The sequence below is a fragment of the Benincasa hispida genome, chromosome 2, assembly GCF_027475165.1.
Source record: "Benincasa hispida cultivar pf3 chromosome 2, pf3_genome.v1.1, whole genome shotgun sequence".
Classification (NCBI taxonomy): Eukaryota; Viridiplantae; Streptophyta; class Magnoliopsida; order Cucurbitales; family Cucurbitaceae; genus Benincasa; species Benincasa hispida.
This window is the reverse complement of record NC_143479.1, coordinates 22,895,321-22,918,101: the sequence shown is the minus strand read 5'-3', so window position 1 is coordinate 22,918,101 and position 22,781 is coordinate 22,895,321. Positions and strand designations below refer to the sequence as shown.

The 22,781-nt window shown below is 33.3% G+C and overlaps 2 protein-coding genes across 3 annotated transcripts; one reads left to right on the top strand and one right to left on the bottom strand.

Moving 5' to 3' along the window:
- The first annotated feature begins 4,244 nt into the window (after positions 1 to 4,244).
- Positions 4,245 to 7,751, top strand: LOC120072200 (vesicle-associated membrane protein 711-like). Its single transcript, XM_039024611.2, has 4 exons — positions 4,245 to 4,652; positions 5,684 to 5,874; positions 6,525 to 6,688; positions 7,326 to 7,751. Exons 1-4 carry the CDS (start codon positions 4,433 to 4,435, stop codon positions 7,414 to 7,416), a joined length of 666 nt encoding a protein of 221 aa, XP_038880539.1. The 5' UTR covers positions 4,245 to 4,432; the 3' UTR covers positions 7,417 to 7,751.
- On the bottom strand, positions 7,456 to 12,315 carry LOC120072199 (BSD domain-containing protein). Of its 2 annotated transcripts, XM_039024610.2 has the most exons (4): positions 11,462 to 12,315; positions 10,605 to 10,789; positions 8,418 to 8,857; positions 7,456 to 7,666 (listed from the first exon to the last, which is right to left on the bottom strand). In XM_039024610.2, exons 1-3 carry the CDS (start codon positions 12,000 to 12,002, stop codon positions 8,423 to 8,425), a joined length of 1,161 nt encoding a protein of 386 aa, XP_038880538.2. In that variant the 5' UTR covers positions 12,003 to 12,315; the 3' UTR covers positions 7,456 to 7,666; positions 8,418 to 8,422. The 2 variants fall into 2 exon arrangements, with proteins under 2 accessions (XP_038880538.2, XP_038880537.2); XM_039024609.2 differs by lacking the exon at positions 7,456 to 7,666 and having other exon boundaries at positions 7,676 to 8,857.
- Positions 12,316 to 22,781: the final 10,466 nt, after the last annotated feature.

The following is a 22,781-nucleotide window of genomic DNA, read 5'->3' as shown; positions in this document are numbered from 1 at the left end:
GTTTAATTTGGACAATTTTAATTAATCCAAAAGTAGATGATTTTTGTTTTATCCTTAATGAGCTTGCATTAAGACCTAATGGACCTACATATTAGAAACTTCAATGATATGAGATTAATTTAATTAATAATTAATTAAAGTATTTAATTAAATTAATCAACATTCTTCAACTGTAGGTCACTCCACTAAAGACCCACAATTGTACTCTTTGATATATTTCTGTATCCACAGATATAATAAATCAACAGTAAGTCGACCCTTCATTAATTACTCGTGATTACAATTGGGTCAAATTACTGTTTTACCCCTATAGTTACATCTAACTCCTTAAGTCTCACTAGTCCTCTAATAACAACTTGTTTATGGTTCTACCATAAATAAAACCCTCTTGAACCAGTAAGAGGGAGGGAACCTATCGTTCAAGACCTAGAGTCAACACTTAATGGAGCAATTCATCTACTTACCCTAAAGACGGGAAGGAGTGAATTCCATCTTGTATAGTTATGTTCTTAGCTCCCTACTCTAACAAATCCCAAAATGGTAGGTTTATTGAGTCGGCGAGTCGGGCGATTCTCACCATATAAATCAAATGACTGCCCTCATAGACAGGAGTTCATAACTCATTCAAGATTGAGGTCGAGTTACCTATGGCCATCCTATAAAATATTAATCTTTTCAGTCAATGGTGTTATAAAGAGAAATTAATCATTTCACGGTTTGACTATATATGAACTCTTTGTATAGAATACCTCCACTTGCATGTCTCTATACAAACGATTGAGATCAAATTGTTTGTAATACTTTACAACTCTTGTAACAATTATAAAGTGGGACCTCAATCTTATCCATATACTACAGAACATTTACATTATTACTTGAACATGATCTACCGGGATGTCTACCACATATACTGTTCAAGTTTTATAAAATAACCTTGGATCTTTCTTTAGTGGATAATTGCATATATAAAATAATCAACCATTATTTCAAATAACATATTAACTACGAGGCTTTAGGGCATGCATCCTAACATAAAAGTACATTTGACTCATGTGCACAACGACTTACTCGACCAACTAAACTCATCAACGCTATAGGCTGTCGATTCGATGGATTGAATAAAGAAATAGCCCTAAATATTAATGAAGGCCTAAGGATCAAATTAAACTAAAGGATTTTGGTCCTATTAGGTTTTATAGAGACCAAATAGAATTAAATCATTTGCATTACAATTTAGGATTTCATTGTGTGAATAATTCATTAGGTAGTCTAACTAATTAATCAGGTTATCTTTGAGTCTAATTAAAGCATGCATTCCAGGTTTATGGAAAGTCAATATTCCCATCATACATGATTTAATTAATTGCTACTTGGGTGGTTTAAGCTAGATGAACAACTAAGAACATGCAAGCCTAAAATCGTTTGGCAAAGATATATATCCATGGAGAGAGAGTCGATCCATACACAAATACACATCTAGAACTTCATCAAGGGTCAAAGAAACATGAAATTAAAATCTATAATTAATTCAAAATAGTTCTCAAAAAATTACATAAGACTTGCTCCCAAAACTAGAGGAATTTACTTACCTCAACAATCCATAGAGAACTAGAAGAAGAGGTTGGAGCATCCAATCCATAAGTTACAACCCAAAAACTAAAAGAAAATTAGATAAAAGATGGAGAATTACCAGAAAAACGAGTTGGGTAGCCTCTTTTTGTTCTTCATGCTTTCTTCCATGTTTCATCCTCCTCTTTGCCCTAAAAATTTGAAGCAAGATATAAAGAAAAGACTATGGCACTGCGACATTGAAGGGTAGCTCCGTAGTGTTAGGGGGATGGTGCAGTGGCGTCCCCTGCACGCGCATTCTTCTTTTTCCGTAAAACTCTAGAGCATTGTGGTACCGTAGCGCTGCTCAATTTTACCTGCTTCTAGAAAAAGCATTGGTCCGGGCGCGTGACTTGAGGGTATTTCTATCTTTTTACTTCCCGGTCGCTATTGTATGCTCCATTTTGATCCAAATTATGCCCAAAATGTCTCGACAGTCACGTTTGCTCGATTTCTTATCTACATACTGAAATTAACATTAAATTCCTGATAACTAATAGGATTTAGACTCACATAAATAGTTCTTTTGGAGAACTAGCAGTAGTTCTTAAATTTTTATATCATTTTACAAATTTTATTATTATAATTAAATAGGGAGTGAAATTTTGTTTAAATTATTTCTTGACAAAAAAATTTATTGATTTGCTTAATTGAGTCCACTTTAGGAAAATATTTTCAATAGTTTAAATAAACCATATTCACCGCTCTAGAGTTTGTCATATAAATCCTACATAAAAAAGTGTGGAAGCTAGAGAGTAGGATTCAAGATACCTCATGAGTTATAATGATTTTTTTGTAGAGATAATTGACCTAGATTGTTCCCTAGGAATTCGGAGTTGCCTCAGGAAAATTAAATAATCTATAAAGCCAAGGGACGTGTCCAGTTTCATGTTTGGCTTGGGTCAGCCTTAGCCTCAACTAAGGCCAATCAACTTTCTTTAGCCATATTTTGGTCCTAAACTGTTATCTTGGGTCGAGACATGCATAAAGCATGCCTTGTTAAGTATTTGGTAAGGCTCGGTCTCGATCTTGGCCGAGGTCAATCACGTTGACTTGGGTAAGCCCTTTTTCTTAGACACATTTTGGTCCTAAGTTGCAATTTTTGACGTGTATCATGCTTTTTCTTGACTTTGTCATTCCTATTTGCTCTATATGTCACTTATATCCTTTAGCCAAAATCACTCATAATAATTTCTTTGTAATTTTTTTTAATTAGTTGATACAATCTCAAAGTTTAGAGATACAAATTGATTTTTTCCTCTAAAATAAGGGCATGTTTAGGAGTTTGTTTTTTTGTTTTTTGTTTTTTGTTTTTTGTTTGTTTGTTTTTTTTTTTTTTTTTTTAACATTTGATATTATCAAAATCACTTTCCTTTCAAATATCGATGTTCGAAAAATCTTCAAATTGATTTTAGAAAATTCTAAAATCATTTAAAAATAATTTTCTATTATTAGTTGATAGATGATTTTTGACGAAGTGATTGAATGAGAATCATCAGAAGAGAGCCCTCACTTTATTCATCTATTTAAATATTGAACTTGCACTTATATTTAAGAGTAATTTTTCATCCTAATCTTAAATGATTTTTCAAGTAGCAAATGTTCCTTTTAGTAATTTAATAATTCTAAAGATACTTTGACCAAATGTTATAATTCAAAAACACTTTTAAATAAATTACTATTTAAAAGCTTGAAACCATTTGTATGACAATCAATTTTCCAAACAAAAATATACATACTTAAATATAAAATCACTACTTCAATCATCACTCTCAAACATATGCTTAACATCACAATTTTAAAAGTAAAGTAGTAATTTTAGACATGTAAAAAATAGAATAACTCAACTGACATAATATTTATATTATCCAATAAAATATGATTTTTTTTAATTAATATTGTAATTTTTAAAGTATTATTAATATGCAGTAGCTTTGATCGTGGTTTTGAATTATTTGCCATCATCATCTCTCAAACCAAAGAAGTTACATTGAATAAATAAATAAATAAGTAAATGCGACCTTCATTTATTTTTTCTCTCTCCTCCCTTCTCTCCTCTTACGAAAACTTTCTACTCTTTCGAATCATTCTATCTAAGATTTAAAATATCGATGATGGAAATATTGAAATTTTAATTTCAGAAATTTCAATGAAAATATAGATAAAGTTCCAATTTCGAATGACATTTTTAAAAATTTTATAAAAACAAAAAATATAATTTAAATTAGGAAATAACATTTTATAATTTTTAAACAAGTTAACATGTGTATTAGTTATATTATATTTACATTAGTGATATTTTGTTGCTTAATTATTATGTTTCGTGGATTCTTTACGATATAATGGAAATATCGAGATTCATATTGATATCAAACCTGTAGAAACGTAGCGATAGAAATATTGACATGTCGATGGAATTTAATATTATATTTCTATCTTGTCTTGTTTTTTGTTTCATTTACTTTATTAAAAAGGAAATCCCGATGTTGCCGCTCAATTACAAACGCAAATATAAAAGCTTTTTTTTCCCGCCAAATTCGGGGAAAACCCCCGACGGGCATCGCGTAACGCCATTGGCTTTGCACTACGACGCTACATTTCCAACTCACCGCTTCCCCGATCTGTCTTCCAAAATTAAGACACTTAAATCTCGGCTGGCCTCTTCAAAGAACAGATATCTTTAATCTTCTCTCCTTCGGCTGAAACGATCTCTGCCAAATTATCTACGGTTTCCGATCTCTGAGGCCTCTGGCCTCCGACCTCCGACCTCCTCTTCTTTTGCTTGGTCTCGAAACCTATACGTTTTTTGCTGCGAAGAGGAGCGATGGGGATTCTTTATGGAATGGTCGCCAGAGGACACGTTGTTTTGGCAGAGTTCAGCGCTACACAGACCAATGCGAGCACGATTGCGAGGCAGATCATGGAGAAGATGAAGCAGGGAGACGATGATAGCAATGCTTCCTATTCTCATGATCGCTATATCTTTCACATCAAGAAGACTGATGGCCTTACCGTTCTTTGTATGGCCGACGAAGCCTCCGGAAGTAAGCCTTTTCTATGATTTGAGTTTTTCTGCAACTTATTTCAAAATTCCTATCCGGCGAGCCGTTGAGGTTCGATTCCTGACAGAGATAATAATAGGTTTTCTTCGTGAGAGTTGAGGATCGAAAATGACTTTTGAGAGCCATTTTTCTGGTGGTTTTTACAACGTCATGCTTTTGATAAGCGACTCTGAGTTCTATGCATCGATTTCTGTCCCTTAAAATTGCGAATGAGCTTTTGTAGCTTGGAGATTTGGTGAAAAATTATGATGACTTCGTTTTTCTTCTTTCTGTTTGTTCAAACCATGTGGATGTGTAAGAACGGTGGGTGCTATTATCACGAGCGTAGTACATTGTTCTATTTTTAACCGAAAATTCGGACGTTCTCTGCTTGTGTTATAATTCTGTTGACTGAATTTTTCAATGTTCTTGAGGATATAAGAAACTGTTTGCTCGGGTGCATTTGTTTTAAATCATTTCTTGATTAACTGTCTGTATAATTAATGGCATCTACTTCACTCTTTAGGCCATATAATGTTGAGAAAGTAAAGAATTGGTCCGGTCATATGAATCTTCTTTCTCGCCCAGATTTGATGGAGAATTTCAAGAAAAAAGTTATGGACAAGATTTTATATGCTGCTTGCAAATTCCATTGAATGCTTCTACAAGAAAGAGCGTTTTTTGGTTGGTTTCCTTTTGATAGTTTAGTTCCTTGAAACTAATGCTATCAAATTATAATTTGTTTCAAACTTCGAACGCTAAACTTATCGACATTGAATATCTTTCTTGTAAACAGTATATGATGCATTACATTACCGTTGCTTTAGTTCTTGTTGAACTCTTGGCAGGTTTTTAGATCAAGTTTGATTGCTCTTAATTTGAATCTACTTGTGTTGATTGGAAATTTTCTTTACTTCTACTGAAGCAAACATTTTATGCAGATAAACTATTCTCTAAGTTTGTAGTTTCACTGCCAACTTGATCAGAGAGCTCCATTCTCATTAAACGATGATAATGATAACCTATTTGTGCAGGGAGAATTCCTTTTGCATTTCTCGAAGACATTCATCAAAGATTTGTAAAGACCTATGCTCGTACAATTCTCTCAGCTCCTGCATATGCCATGAACGATGAATTTTCAAGGGTTCTAAGCCAACAGATGGACCATTTTTCAAACGATCCAAATGCCGATAGGCTGAACCGCTTAAAAGGTGAAATGAATCAGGCAAGTTCAGAAAATTATCTAAAAAAAATCTGTTTGAAGTTGAACTAAGTAAATTATTCATCCTATCGATCATTTGAAACAACGGTTTCTAGTGTTTCCAAAATGTAGCTAATACTGATAGTCATAACTGTTTTCTTCCGGTACTGAACAATTGATTTAATTAGCTATATCGTAATACATAAGAGAGATTTCAATGTTAGATAAGAATATTCCTAATGATTCAAATGCGAATAGGCTAAACCGTTAGGTGAACCAAGTCGCACAAGTTCAGAAACTTGCTTGCTGGACTCTATTTGATTTAAGTTGTCCATCCCATTATCTTTTGAAACATTGGTCCCCTGTGCTTTCCAAACTCGAGCTAATTGTCCTTACTGTCTATACTCTTTAGCAATGAATGTAATTAGCATCAGAGTACGTTAAAGAAATATTTGTTGTGGGCGATTTTGATATAAATTCATCTCTTAGAACTGCTATTAATCTACGTGAAATTGATACAAAACATAATGTTTATATTTCAGTTTCAGTATACTATTATGGTTAAAATAACTGTCTTTAAAGAAAACTTGTTCACATTGGGTGAGTATATGGTTTTACAGTGTTTCAATTACGCCGAAATAGAAATTCATCAAACATTGGTATATTTGACGCAGGTGAGGAATGTGATGATAGATAATATTGAGAAAGTGTTGGAGAGAGGTGATCGCTTAGCTTTGCTGGTCGAGAAAACCACAAACATTCAAGGAAATGCAGTTGGATTTAGAAGGCAATCACGTCGCTACAGAAACACTATGTGGTGGAGAAACTTTAAACTCACGTAAGTATCTTTGACCATATTCATATATTTTGTATAACTCAATCAATTAAGAAAATATTAGCCTGAATTATATCAACTAGTACATATAAGGCTATTTCGGAAGTCACTTAATGCATTACACAAACGATGGAGTCTACTTTCATGTTTTGCATTCAAATTTAACTTATGCAGTATCATGATACTAAGCCTTTTTAAGTTTGGTTATGTGCCTCAAAATAGGTATGACTGACTATTATCCAATCATATAGAATTCAACTTAACTCATGATTGGATTAGCATAAATTTAGTCTTTTTAATATATTCGAGTCGGTCATCAATAAATTTTTTTCATGATGTCTTTGTTCATTGTTTTCCATAAATGAAGTATTTAAAGATAACATAAGAATTGGATCAATGAAACAAAATAATATATCATTTAATGACGTATCAAATTTTGGAAGGAAAGAAGACTTCTAGTACTAAAAGTTATTTCAGTTGTAGTGGTTGATGTAATGTCCGTTCAAAATAATTTTCGATCCCAAAATTCCTTTTTAAGGATCAAATAGCCATAATTCATCATGGTTTATGCCCATAATTTTATTTTGTACGCATAGAAAACGAGAAAACAATACTCAGAGTACCCTAATCCTGCTTGCAGATGTTCGTTGTTGCTCATTTTTATGATCGTCCTCTATATTGTGCTAGCATTTTTATGCAAAGGACTGCTACTGCCGTCCTGCTTCAATTAAGCAGGAAAGTAGAAGATGCAGCTAAGTGATGTTTATCACTTTATTCAAGAACATGTGCCTTTATTTTTTACCAAATTTGTACACTGAAATATATGTGCAGTCTAAATCTTATTGTACAGACAAATCGGTGAAATTTGAATCGTTGGAGTGCCAACAGGCGCAGCCGCTGGAAGCATCAATTCCGTTATGGCATTATGCCGGATGGTAAGATACGCAAGTCTTTGTCCACCACACACACACACCCCTCTTTCTGTAGTCATTTTATTTTAAGATTTGTAATCATTTAATCCATATTATAGAAATTAGTACTAAAATTTAATGAGGTCTATTGCATACACTCTCAATATTTTCTACAAAATACAGTATCTTCATCATAAAATAATAAAAACTGACATCTAATTCTAACTAAATTGTTACAAATTTGATAGTAGAACTAAATTACTAAATACTAAAGTTTATGGACTAATTAAAAATACAGAGACTAAATTTTGATTTAGACTGTTTTCTAACCTACAATTTCCAAAATTCTTCTTTATTTATTATCAGTCACAGTTAGTTTTTTAAAGATATTTCCTTTATAACCAAAACTTACCATGAAAAATTAAATAGTAAATAAATGCATGTTTTAAAGTGATTTTAAACATGAAAAAAGTGAATTTAACAATTTCAAAGTTTAGTTAGATATTATTTTCAAAATAGAAAATCAAATTAACGTTTTAATTTATCGATCCCACTTAAAGCAGATTAAGATGAGTTTGGGGGAATTGTTAAATTCAACTAAAAAATCCCAATACCTTATGAAGAAAACCAACCATATGCACAAAATTTATCCTTCAAAATAACCAAAGGGAAGATAAATTAAGACCTAACTAAAAGCCTTGCGGCCACTCTACCGTAAAGAAAAGCAAAGGTTTTCTTTTACTCGAAAACATTTTAAGGGGAAAAAAATAAAAACAAGAAAAAATTGGATTGAGATTGGGGAAATACGAAGGTGTGTGTACCTTTTCTAATCAAATTCATCCACATCAAACCAATCACTTGAACCCCCACTTTCTGAATCTCTGTCCTGCTTCCAAGTGAGATTCTCATGCAGCTGAACCCAACCACTAGACTCGATTGATGAAGATCTCTCATCATCCTCTATATCACTGAATGACACACCTTCAAGCCTAAACCTTCTTTTGGCATCTGTACAAGCATTTGAGTATTCCTTTTCCGACCAGTGATTGTTTGTCTCTCCATCTCCATCTCCATTTCCATCCTGAGTTTTCAATCCTTCACCTCCTTCAATGATTTGAGTGGAGTTTGGTTTTTCCTGAGATTGCATATTTCCTTCCCTTTGGGTGCCACAAGCCAAATTGTTATCACAAGTATCCTCAGAATTCACCTGTGGTTTCTCTTTTCTTTGGAGTTTATCAAGTGTGTTTCTTGCTTCCACAATCTACCCCAAAAAAAAAATAAATACGTCACTTTTATAATCTTAAACTTCAAGTAAAATGCATCTGAATAAAGAAGTACATCGTGACTCTAAAATGACTGATGTAAAATGCCTTTAATCCTTTATGAAAATTGCATATAAAAAGTGCAAAACTTAACATTAAATTGATTTAGAATGATGCAAATCATGTTCTTGAGTAATCTTAATAATTTCAAGATTTCTCTCATGCTCTAAAATATATATGTATGGCATAAACTCCAAACAGGAGAGATTCAGAACTAATGTAATTAAAATTGTTTCCCTCTAATTATGTTAAAAGTCATGGACGTACTAAGTTGTGTATAAATCCAACCAATCATTCTATGTAATCAATTCGTCGTCACACCATAGATTGCAATAACTACAGGAGCATGTGTTGTAGACGGGTGTTCATCACTTAAGTTTGGACTGTTTTTGTCCAAATAGATTTAATCCTACATCCTAGATAATTTTATGCACTACAACTGAATTTAACCATCAAAAAGTATGATTTGGTTTGAATCTAACTGGTTAATTCTTTTCAGTTCACCTACGTGGTTCTTTAAGTAAACTGAAATTTTAATGATTTTAACCTTTAAATTTTGTATGATTTATTATTTAGTTTTTTGGTTTCTAGAGTTCTAATATAGACCTAAATAAATGGTCTGGTTTCATTTTTCTTAACTATCAAACTGAAAACTGAATGTAACCATTAGTTCTTCAATTATTTGAAGTAAATCAGACCAACAGAGCAGAAAGATCGAACTAAACCAGCAAGTTTGGATCAATTCCATTTGGCTAAAGAAAATTGTAACATTCTAGCATGATATTAAAGGAAAGAAAAGGAAAACAGATAAAAGTATACGAGGAAATTGGAATACAGTAAACACACAACGGAAATAAAAGCAAGAAATGTGTAGTGTAACGACGTCCACACTACACCCAATTTACAAGATATGGGATAGAAAGGTCAGAAAGAGCCACAAGATGATTCCTAGCTCAGCAGAGGAAGAGCCAAAATTATGGAGTAACTCCAAACTCACTTTATGATTAAAAAAAATCCTCAAGCAATTTCAGTTATGACATGTTTGAGTGATTTGAAATGGTTAAAATAGTTTTTGTCATTTTCAAAATCATTTAAAAAAAAATTAGTATGAAAATTACGTTTAAAAGTGTAAAATCAAACTTTGAATTGGTTGAGCCAAGAAGAACAAATACGGATACAAGACACAGATACGGTGACACGCCATATTTTAAAAATCTAGGACACGACACGGCAAGGACACACATAAAAATATATATTTCTACAAATATATATCGTTTTTATAGCAAAAGAATTTAAGTTAATGGATTGATGCATTTATATGCTTAAAAAAACTTAACTTTATTATTATTGTCATATATGTGTTTTTAGTCTAATCAACAAGTGTTCTATGTATGTATAACACATTTGTTGTACTAACAAGAGTCCGATAGGTGTCCAACAAGTGTTGGAGTGTCCAAGTGTGCAACACGTGTCGGACATGGACATACTAACCAAACTAAAGTATCCGTGCTTCTTAGGTTTTGAGTGATTAAATGTGTGTTTTGGAACGATTTTGAACATGACAATCCAAACATTCACTTAGGCTTTAATGCAGCAGCAAGCATTACTCACAAGTCACAAGTCATAATGAACTGCAAACAAGCTAAAAACAGAGTATTAGAATTTAGAAAGGGAAATAAGTCTTACTTCAGATGTTGCTAGAAGCTCAAAATCAGATTGATCGAATCTTGTAAGCAACAGTATAAAATAGATCATCCAGAATATTTCATTGCACATGGAACTCTGAAGCTTTATTTTAAGAGCTGATATACTTGGAACCAATTGCTCAACAGTTGAAATGTGCATTCTTTGAACGTCAGACATTTCAAAATCTGCAATAAAGCTAATCAAAGTATTATGCTAATACTTAATGATAACCAGATGCTGATCAATACAATAGACGCACATACAAAGTGCCCAAATGTGAAATATAACTTATCAATAATATATGAAAACATTAAATGAGAATGAAAAAGCAATAAAGAGCAAGGCACCCAAAGATTTTGTCCAACAATGAGGAACGGGAAATAACCAACTTGATGGAAACAATTACATGTGCTTCCCTGAAAAAGCTCCAAAGATCATGGATTTCGATTCTTGAGAGTAAACATCCAGATTCAGACGAGTGCTTATTGCTTAGGCTTCATAATATTATGAACTAATCTCTCATATACTATATCGATTTCAGCATCAAACACAATTATGTTGGTAAATTAGGCTTCATAATATTATGAACTAATTCTCATACAAGGAAAACCAGAAGGAAAAAACAAACAAACAAACCAGATGAACGAGGAGGAAAAAAGAAAAAGAAAAAGAAAAAGGAGCATACTATTTGCTCTTAATGACAACCTCTAGTTTAATATAATAGTACACAATTTGCAGACGCGATGTTCTTATCCTAATCTCTGTATATGCCAAATTCACTGGTCAATGATTAAACAGCGACAGATATTTTACTCAGCTTTATCACGAATATTAAGAGCAAGAGGATTTGGATTTACCTATTTCATCGAGCGCCAAAGGAAAATCTGTCCAGTACTCCGGCCGCGACGAAATATCGTTAACAAAATTTAGAACCTCATGGGTGATTCCCGGCGTATCATCAATCACCTCGTCTTCGTCCTCTTCATTATCGATAGAACGTCTCGGAAACGGCAACAAGTTAGAAGCAAACCTGGAAATCTCTCCAACGGCCTTGTTGCTATTTACAGAGAGCATCGAGAAGCTGTTTCTCAAGCCACCGCCAATCTCTGCGAGATCATTACGAATTCCTTGAAGCGTTTGAGACGGCAACGAAGAACTCAAACTCGAATCGGAAGAATCGTCGGGAGGAACGACCGCCGTCGTCGGTTGTGGAGCGAGAAAGTTGGCGAAGCCGCGAAACTGGCGGCTCAGCGTCTCACCGAGTGCGGAGAAATCGTCTTTTACAGAAGGATCAGCGGTGGTGAAACGAACGCATTCCGAAGATGAACCGTTAAACTGCGATTCGGCAGGGATAGTATCATCATCGGTCGCTTGGAGAGACTTGAAGACCCAAGACATGTTATATTCACAGATTGTGATCAGAGCTTTGGAAATAGCGAAGAAACTCGTCCTTCTCGTCTTTTTCTGCTCTTTTCTCTCAGCCAAAATTCACTTTTTCAGTTCTATTATACTTCTGTTTTGATCTCCCGAAGTCCCTATTTGTTTGATCCGTACCCACCAAATCCTCACGGTTAGATACAGTAAGATTTCTCAATTGATTAGAGGGAAAGTATCTTTTGGTTCTTAGCTTGTAGACCTTTGATACATATGTTTTGAAATATAATATTTATACTTTGAATTAATTTTTATTGAGATTTGATACTAAATTTTAACATAATAGGTTTTTTTTGTTTGGCTTCTATATTTTATTATTTTATATTTTTATTCTCGATTTTTTACTCATTTTTACTGACGACTTTCAATTAATTAATTTCAAATAACTATGAAATGACATTTTAGAATTATTTTAATAGAAGAAAATTAGTAAAAATTAATGAATTATAATTTTTTTATATTAATTCGTAGATATTAATTCTAAGAACCAAAAGTGTTTTTTTTTAAAAAAATTGAAAATGCAATTTTTGAAACTTAAAGAATTAAATGAGAAACAAACTCAATTCAAAATGAACATTTTGAAACTTAGACACCAAATGAAAATTTAGTTTAATAATAAAATTGTAACTTGATAAATGGAAATTAGACCAAAACGTAATCACAAATAAAATATTTTTCACTTAATTAAATTACTGATTTTTTTTTAATTTTGATATTTGTGTCTATTATGTCCGTGAACTAATAAGTTTCTAAAATTTCTTTTTTTCGAATTTTCAATTTTATATCTAATATTTTTTTAAAGTTTCAAGATTTTAAAATTTTAATTTATTTATGTAAATTTAGATTTATGTCTAAACCATAAATTTTTAATCCATACTTATTCAAGGATTTTAAAATTATAAAAAGATTTTTTAGTTCCACAACGGCCTCTAGTACAGTCCAATGAAGAAAAAAATTCGGAAATGAAATGAATTTTTTAAATAAGGAAAAAGATTCAAAAGAAATATAGAGAAACTATTATGAGATATCGAGAAAACCCAACAACTTTATAAAAAGAGAGACACATTGAGAATTTGAGTCATAATTTTGAAGACAAGTAATAAAAGGGGAAAGAATTACGAAAAAGAAGTAAGCATTGAAAAAAAAACAACATATTCCTTTTTGTGTGTTTTAGGGAATAAAAAAGAAACATGAAGTAGCAATGAAAAGGCTACCAAAAATATGATACATAATAAAATTTAAAAATTTCTACACTCACTTTAATTACGTCAACGAATTTCATATTCTTGACATTTTAAGTAAAGTATAGCTTGAGCCATGGATATATGTATGGATCTAACATGTATTATCGAATGATGAGGCTAGAGTTATTTGCATATTTGTTTTGTGGTCTTGTCCTGGCCTGGCCGGTTTATTATCTAGTCGGCCTTTTCTTATTAGTAGATAAAATAAATTGCAGAAATTTTTTCAAATAAGAAAAATATTAAGTAGAAATAGTAATTCAAAGAATAACTTGGGAGACGTTGCAGAAAGTCCTTCAAATAAGTATTGAGTAGAAATATTAAGAGAGTCGGTGAGAATTTGAGTCATAATTTTGAAGACAAATAGTAAAAAAGGAAAAATTATCAACAAAGAAGTAAGGAATGAAAAGACCACCATGATACATAATAAATGTTAAATATTTTTGAACTTGACACTTTTTATGTGTTTGTGGTTGTAGATTTCATGGAGGGTTTGAAGGATCCAAAATGGGGTAAAGGATTCATAATGTGGTGTCCCTCCTAGAGAAAATTAAAAATGGAATGTATATGCTTTCGATGGATATAACACTAGAACCCAACTAGAACTAACATTGAAATTGAGGTGGAGCTTTCATCCACTTCTTAGGAAGAGAAGTATTAGTAGTAGACCATTATTCTATGCTAAAGATGTTGAGGAAGAGGAAAAATTTACATAATTATTCATTTGCTAGAGACAATGAAGAGTCATCAATCCTCTAGATATTAAAAAGACTATGTGTCCATTGCTTTAAATGTTGTTGGTCTTGAAACATATTTAAAACCAGAAACCTTTGAAAAAGCTATAAGTGGGTCAAATGCTATAAGATGGATAGATGTCATGAATGAAGAAATAGAGTCTATAACTAAGAATGATACTTGGGCAGTTGTTTCTATCCCTCAAAGCACCGAACCTAGGATTAAAATTAGGTTGATTACTAAATGAGGCAATCTACATAAAGCAACCACTTGGCTATATAAAAAAGGAGGAATGGGTTGCTTATTAATAAATCTATCTATTTTACGAGTTCATTCAAAAAATTGGTTTTACAAAACATTTATGACACTTGTGTGTATGTAAATTCAACATTCTTCATAGAAACTATCTACCTCTTATTGTATGTAGACGACATGCTACTAGCCGCCAACAGAATCTCAATCAAGTAATGTCTACCTCCTATTATATGTAGAGGACATGCTTACTATCTAAATCAAGTTAAGTCCTTACTAAATAAGAAATTTGAAATTAAGGACCTAGGTCAAGCAAAGAAAATCCTAGGTGTTGAGATTGACAAAATGAAACACAAATCCCTCAACTATATTAGTCAAAGCAGTCATTATGATAAAAAAAAAAAAAAAAATTAAATGGATTGAGCTAAATAGTGTCAATACACTTAACCCAACACTTCAAATTATCTTTAGAGAATTATCCTAAAGAAGAAGATGTTGAACATCAAAATTTCATGTCTAAGATACATTATGCTTAAGCTATTGGAAGTCTAATGTATCTATATTATTTATAAGACTAGACTTACTTATTCAACAAGTCACATAAATTGGATCGACACTAGCACGTAGTGGACACTAATTCATTAATTTTGGCATAAACATAAACATGCTAAAACAGAGTTTGGGTTTCAAGAACATACCTTGGTCGAACCGTTGAGATCTTTATTTCTATCTACAAATTCCTCCAAATCTTTGTGTAGACCACCACAAGATCTTCCCTACTATTCTCTTGGTATTCTAGATTGAGTTGTGGGACTCAAAATAAGCTTAAATCAAAGGGAATATGGAGAAAGTAACAACCATTGAAGAACACCTTATTCTAAAAAAAAATTTAGAAAAATTCTATCGATTGCTCAACCTCAACTTCACTCCAATCTCTTCAATATATTACAGACTATCATGCAAAGAGATTTACTGCATGGGATGCAGCTCGTTGATTTACTGCATGGGATGCAGCTCGTTAATGAAGCTTGAAGGTGGTGGGTTCCTAATGAGCTAGTTGAAGATAAGGATGGAAAAACCCATTTTTCCTTTTTTTTTTTTTTTTTGTGTGTGTTTTTCTATTTTTATTTCTAAAATTAAAATTTATTAATTTTATAAATTAATTTCATAAATTAATTTCATAATAAAATTAATAAATAATTATTTAAACAATTTAAATAATTCTAATTAATTTAATATCCAATATTAAATTAATTTCTACACAAATTCATCTTCATATATTTAAATCATATTTAAATATATTTTCTCCAATTCTATTTGATTCTAATTTGAACGTTTCAAATTAACTTATCATGCTAGAGCTAATCCATTTTCGAGCTCATAGGAAACCTCATGGAGCTACGGGCTCCAACAATTCAAGATTAATCGGCTAAACCCATTAGACCAATCTAACCTCATTCGTTAACTAATGGGTCACTCCACTAAAGCCCATAATTGAACTTAGATATATTATGTCCACTTGATATAACCATGATTAGTAAGTTAACCCTTCACAGGTTGTTCGTAATAACGGTTTGGTCAAATCTCTGTTTTACTCCGAAATTACCTCTTGTTTCTTAAGTCCCCACTGATCCCCTAATGAACAATTGTTTTGTGATCCAATCAACAAAACCGAGTCCCTCTCTGTATGAGAGGACGCGATCTCTTGTTCAAGCCTCAGAATCAGCAGAACAACCTCTCTATTAACCCTAAAGCAGGTAAGAGTGAATTCCCTCTTGCACCCTATGTCCCCAGCTATCTATCCTGTCTTACACCTGAAATGGGAGTCTTATTGAGTCGGTGCTATTGAGCCAACCCTCACCTATGCAAATGTAATAGTAATCCCGAATAAATAGAAGTCCATAGTTAGCTCAGGATTAAGGTCAAGTTACCTAGGTCATCGCTTTGAAATAATCAGTCTTAAACAGTAAACAACGTTATAAAGTAAGAGTGACTAATTTCGTGGTTCGATCTTGTACAAACTCTTTTGCACAAGGACACCCCCACTTCTCCTGTCCAACATGAACGAATTAGGATCACATCGTTTGTAGCACTTTACAACTCCTTGTAACAACTACAGAGCAGGCCGCATCCAATAGTGTTACCAGAATAAGGTACCCAACCTATCCATATACTATAGTCATTTTGACTATTTACTCGAACCTAATCCACCTTTCTGTTTCTACATAAAGTTCAAGTACTCATCCAATAGTCAAGGGACTTTTAGGTTTATTGGATTTCTATTCAAGCAATAGATCATTCACTAACACCTTTATTGAATTTTCAGAATAACTTCCATTGTTTACATACCACGAGTTTTAGGACATAAAACCCAACAACATATATGGCTAAACCTAGAAAATGATATTGGGAGGCAACTAAGAGGATTTTAATATATCTTAAAAGGTAAAAAAGCTGTCAAACTAAGCTACCGAAGAAATGTCTAAAAATATCTTATATGAATATGTGGATTCAAATTATGTTAGGGACTTAGATAGGAGAAGATCTCTAATGGGCTATGTCTGAAAAATTACTAAGTTGGAAAACAATACTTCAATTTGTAACATTTTCCACTATATAGGCAGAGTGACTATTAAGTGACTTTGGCATCTATCAAACAAAAGTTACAATTTATGGTGACAATCAAAGCATAATTCTATTATAAACGGGAGCTATCAGACGATGAACAAGATAGCAACAAACGGTCAAGAACCAGTGGACGGGCAAAGAATGGAACCTACAAAACAAAAGTTCGTTACATGCTGAGTCGCAGATCTCGCTCTCTTTAAGATACTTCGCGGCTTAGCTCAAGTGTGCACGCAGATCAAAGATACTACCACATCTTCCCCAAGATAAAACAGCCCAAAAAAGAAAACTCGATAAAAAATGCACCATTATCGACCGAAACACACACCATCAGACTGGATTGCTCGAAAAACGAAAAAAATAGAAGAGAATGAGTGATTGAGAGCGTTGGGAGAATGAAAAATGATCTGATGTGAAATGCTTAAAGGGTTGCGCCTTTTATATGGCTCGAAACCCAACTGTTAGAGAGGAAAATGTGGCCAGCCACCAAACGTGCGCACGAAACGATGCGACAGAATTATATATAAATATACTTTTATTAAAACCACATACACGTGCCCACCCATCTTGCCTGCTTACCCACATTGGTCTATTTTCTCACTCCCTCTAACCTAAGCCAACTTTCTTTTAAAACATAATTTTCACCAACAATCCTCTACTTGAAAATTTAAAACCATAAGCAAAACATTATCCATCAAGAAGTTTAGTCTATACAACACTGTGCGTAGGCAAAAATGTCTTATGACTTGAATCTTTACGTAGTGTAGATGATTTAGAACATACTAGAGTAACCCTTAGTTTTGGACTCTATCTCTAACAACATCTCACACACAGTGTCATTAGGGTATAATTCGAAGGCTCGTGCTTTAAGGCCTAACACATGTATCCCAGTTTAGTGAATTCTCGAGAGAGTTTATCTAAAATCACACTCCATAAGAAGCAGACCCTACTTCCACATTCACATAGGTGTGTCTATCTAGAGTACTCCTGCAGCTAGGTACCCCATTTGACATCAAGTATAGTTCTCATTAAGAACTAAGTTCAACCTCTCTTATGTTTCAAGATATCATTCCAGACTTTAAGTCATAGGAATGGAACTCTGTGAGTGTTTTAACATGATTCACTATATATCACTTGTGATCGGTTATTACCCGTTGAACCTATTTCTTGGTATCTCCAGTCTACAAGTTGGATTTTCCTTATAGTGATTCATCTTTCTATAGGCATGAGTCCCATCCTTTTTAAGGTTCTAAAAACCTTCTCTCTGGCCAGTCCTTTCGTCAAAGGATCTGCCATGTTTTCATCAGTCTATATATGATCCACTCTAACTGCACCAGTAGTTAGAAACTCTTTAATGGTACTGTGCTTACGACGTATTTGTCGTCTATTTCCATTGCAATAATGATCATGAACTTTTGTGATTGCTACAGTACTATCGCAATGGATCAATATAGCTGGTACCGGCATTTCCCATAGGGGAATCTCTAATAGCAGACTTCTAAGCCAGCCTACTTCTTCACTAGTTGTCGCTAGTGCTATCATTTTCGACTCCATCGTAGATTGGAATAAAATAATCTATTTCTTGGACTTCCAAGAGATAGTTTTGCCTGATATATTAAAGATATAGCCACTTGTAGCCTTTGAATCATCTGAGAGGGAGTTCCAGTCAGCATCACTAAACCCTTCCAAGACAGTGGGAAACTACTAATAATGTAATCCAAGGTTTTAAGTTTTCTTCAAGTACTTCATAATCTTTTCTATAGCATTCCAATGTGGGTACATGGATATAGACTAATTGGCTAAACTCATTAATTAAATCAATCAATATTCGTTAACTGTTGGTACACTCCACTAAAGACCCACAACTGCACTCTCACTACAGATATGTTTCTGTTTTCACGGATATAGACCAAGAACAACAAGTTAGTCCTTCACGAGTGTTCATAACACCACCTATGTCAAATTACTGTTTTACCCCTGGGTTACCTCTACATCCTTAAGTATCAGGGCCCCTCTAATGAACAACCTGTTTATGGTTCAACCATTAAACAGAAACCCTTTTGGGCTAGTGAGAGGGTAGGGCCCTTTGTTCAAGTCCTAGAGACACCACTTAAGGGAATACTCATCTACTTACCCTGAAGTCAAGAAGGAGTGAAATCCATCTTATATGATTATGTTCCCAGCTACCCACGGTCTTATCCCCAAAATGGTAGGCATATTGAGTCGGCAAACTGGCCACTCTCACCTATACAAATCAAAGGACAATCCCTCGTGAACAGAAGTTCATAATATATTCAAGAGTAAGACTAAGTTACCTAGGTCATCCTATTGAAATAGAAACCTAACTAGCCAACGTAGTTACATAGTGGTTAATATTTCACGGTTTGGTCTTGTGCAAACTCATTGTCCAGGATACTCCCACTCGCGTGTCTCCTACACAAACGCATTGGATCACTGCATTTGTATCAAATACAAAGTGGGTCGTATTCATAGTGTTACTAGGATAAGATACCCAACCTTACCTCTATACTATAGACCCTTTAAGCTGATCTTGAATATTCCCTAATGTCTCTACCTACAGTTCAAGACTCATAAGACAACCTAGGATGTTAGTTTATTGGATTTTAGGTCTAATAAGACAAAATTAAAAAAAATATATCAATAACACTTATTAAGAAAAATATTAATAAATATTTATTAATGACAATCATTTAGTTACATTTACAGGGCATATAACCCAACAAAAACTTCAATTTTGAATGGAAGCAAAGAGATGCATGCTGAACTTCAAAGATATTCTACAGAAAATTAGTTTATGTTTTTCCTCTCTTCAAATCCTCTCCTCTCTCTCCTAATTATGCTCAACCTAGAGTTCCACCACTCAAATCCAAGTTGAAGAATAGTAGAGAAGGCATTCTTGGTGATCTACTATCGATTTGAGGCTCAAATTTGTGGAGAGTGGGTTGGATTGGAGAGGTTCTTCAAAGGTATAAGTTCTTGAAACCCTTCTCTTTGAAATTCTTTTCATGCATGCTTTTAGAACTCAAATTAAATGTAATTAGAGTGCTTATTGATTCAGATTGCTTCCGCATTTCACATATTTATTCCATTAGGAATAGGATTTCTTAGGTTAATCTTCAATAGTTTTCTTTCCCTTCAGTAGCCTGTTGAAGCATACTTCTGGGATCCGAAAATGGGAGGGTCACACTTACGAGAGGAGTTAAGTTTAATAAATCAATGACCGAAACAACGGTAGCTAACAACTATAGGAATAAGATTTATTCTGGTATTAGTGATTGGCTGAGATTGTCTCAATTCAGGGGAAGAGTAGCTAATCACCCTTCGATGACTATTGCTCTAAACCTCCAAAGTATCATTTCAAAAAAATAAAATCAAAAGTTTAATTAGGATTCTTTGATTAAATGTATTTTTTGCTAAATTGGTTGAATAATTATGTAATGGGTTATGAAAAAGATAACCAATAAGGTGAACTGATTGTTATATGTTTCAGCATGTATTCCACAATCATATCTTTGCCTAAAAATGAGAAATTAACTGATAAAAGCTAGGGGTGTTAAAAAAACCTGATGACCAGAAAAAACCGATCAACCCAACCCAACCCGTGTGGTTTGGGTTGGGTTATCAACTCATATGGGTTGGGTTGGGTTCAAGTAAATGAAAATTTTATGGGTTGGATTGGTTCATGAGTTCACCTAATATAACCCAAACCAACCCGAGTTTAAAATATATATTTTTTATTACTTATAACACAATTATTTATACATATATTGATTTTAGTTTTATTTAATTCTAATATTTTTTAATAATTTATTCTTCAACAACTCTTAAAAGTAGTTTCTTTGCACTTTTTTCACTATATAAATTGAAATTGAGTTGTTAATCTTAATTCAATATATGAAAATAATTAAACTGGATTTTTACATATTTATGTTTTGCTTCTTTTTATAACAAAATTTTAATTAAATGACTCGATTAACCTGAACCAACCAAACCCAAATATTTCATGGTTAGGTTGGGTTGGGTTCATTTTTTAATAAGGGTTATTTGGGTTGAATAAATTTACAACTCAAACAATTGGGTTGGGTCTAAAAAGTCTTTCAACTCAACCCAACCCAATCCATGAATACCCCTAATAAAAGCTATGCGACGTGGAAATATAACCTGAATACAATTCTGGTTGTTGATGATCTGCGGTTTTCTTGACGGATGGATGTCCTCTATTCCCCACTCAAAATGCATCTCAAGTGTTGAAGAATGCTTATGACCATTGGACGAAGGCCAATGACAAGGTCCGAATCTACATCTTGGCAAGTCTGTCTGACGTTCTTACCAAGAAGCATGAGGCAATGATGACTGCACATTAAATCATGGAGTCCCTCCAAGAGATGTTTGGACAACTATCCACTTAGACTCAACATGAAGCCCTTAAGTACATTTATAATATCGCATGAAAGAGAGCCAATTAGTGAGAAAACATGTTCTTGACCTAATGGTCCATTTCAATGTCGCCAAAATGAATGATGCGGTCATAGACGAAAAGAATAATATGTCTTTTATTTTGGAATCTCTTCTGAATAGTTTTCTTCAGTTCTGCAGCAATGCAATAATGAACAAAATACAGTATAATCTGACCACCCTTCTGAACAAGTTACAAATTTTTTAGTCTCTTATGAAAGATAAGGGACCAGTAGTAGGAGAGGTAAATGTTGCCCATTCCAAAAGGTTCCATAAGGATTCATTCTTTAGAATTAAGTTTGTTCCTTCAACTTCTGGTACTAAGAAGATCTAGAAAAAGAAAGGAGGGAAGGGGAAGGCTCTCACTACTGGCAAAGGCAAGGGCAAAGCTAAGGCTGACAAGGGTATATGATTCTACTGTAATATAGATGGCCACAAGGGTATATGCTTCTACTGTAATATAGATGGCCACTGGAAACGTAATTGACCCAAGTACCTTGAGAAGAAGAAAGAGAAGGAAGGTAAATATGATTTACTAGTCCTAGAAACTTGTTTAGTGGAAAATGACCATAATGCCTAGATACTTGATTTAAGAGCCACTAATCATTTTTGTTCTTCTTTACAGGGAATTAGTTCCTTCCAACTGCTAGAAAAGGGTGAAATGATGCTCAAGGTTGGAACGGAAGACGCTATTTCAACTTCTGCAGTGGGAGCTGCTAAGTTGTCTTTTGGAAATAGATTTTTGTTTTTAGAAAACTTATACATTGTTCCCAAGATGAAGAGGAACCTTGTTTCTATTTCTTGTTTAATTAAACAGTGATACTTTGTTTTTTTAATTCAAATGAAGCGTTCATTTCGAAAAATTGTGTCATTATTTGTTCAGCTAAACTAGAAGACAACTTATATGTTGGAATGCCCCCGAAAGCTATTCAGAATTCGTATTTAGCATATTTATTTATTTTTAGTTATTTATGATTATAACCCTAGGGTTTAGAGTAGTGCGCTATATAAACTCTCTAACCCTAGAGGCACCGTTTGATGTAATTTTCTAAAAACATTCTCCCTAATAATACTGTTCTCCCTCTAACCATGGACGTAGCTAACATACCATTAGTGAACCACGTATATCTGTGTGTCGATCTTCTCTATCTTTACGTTTCTTTTTGTGTTTTTTAATTGTCGATTTTGTAACATTATATGTGTTAAGACCAACTAAATCAAAAGCATTTTAAAATCATGAGATGTTTAAAACTGCTAATACTTAAACTAAAAGGCGAAGAATTTCTCCAAGTAACAATGATACATACCTTTGGTATTTGAGATTAGGCCACATAAATCTCGATAGGATCGAAAGATTAGTACATAATGGACTTCTAAACAAGTTAGAAGATGATTCATTACTTCCATGTGAATC

Coding starts and splice junctions, on each gene's coding strand:
- LOC120072200 (XM_039024611.2), top strand. CDS start 4,433: ATGGGGATTCTTTATGGAATGGTCGCCAGAGGACACGTTGTTTTGGCA. Junction 4,653..5,683: donor GGCCGACGAAGCCTCCGGAA/GTAAGCCTTTTC, acceptor CTATTTGTGCAG/GGAGAATTCCTTTTGCATTT. Junction 6,689..7,325: donor TGGAGAAACTTTAAACTCAC/GTAAGTATCTTT, acceptor TCCTGCTTGCAG/ATGTTCGTTGTTGCTCATTT.
- LOC120072199 (XM_039024610.2), bottom strand. CDS start 12,002: ATGTCTTGGGTCTTCAAGTCTCTCCAAGCGACCGATGATGATACTATC. Junction 10,790..11,461: donor TTTGGCGCTCGATGAAATAG/GTAAATCCAAAT, acceptor GCTTTATTGCAG/ATTTTGAAATGTCTGACGTT. Junction 8,858..10,604: donor AGCTTCTAGCAACATCTGAA/GTAAGACTTATT, acceptor TTTTTGGGGTAG/ATTGTGGAAGCAAGAAACAC.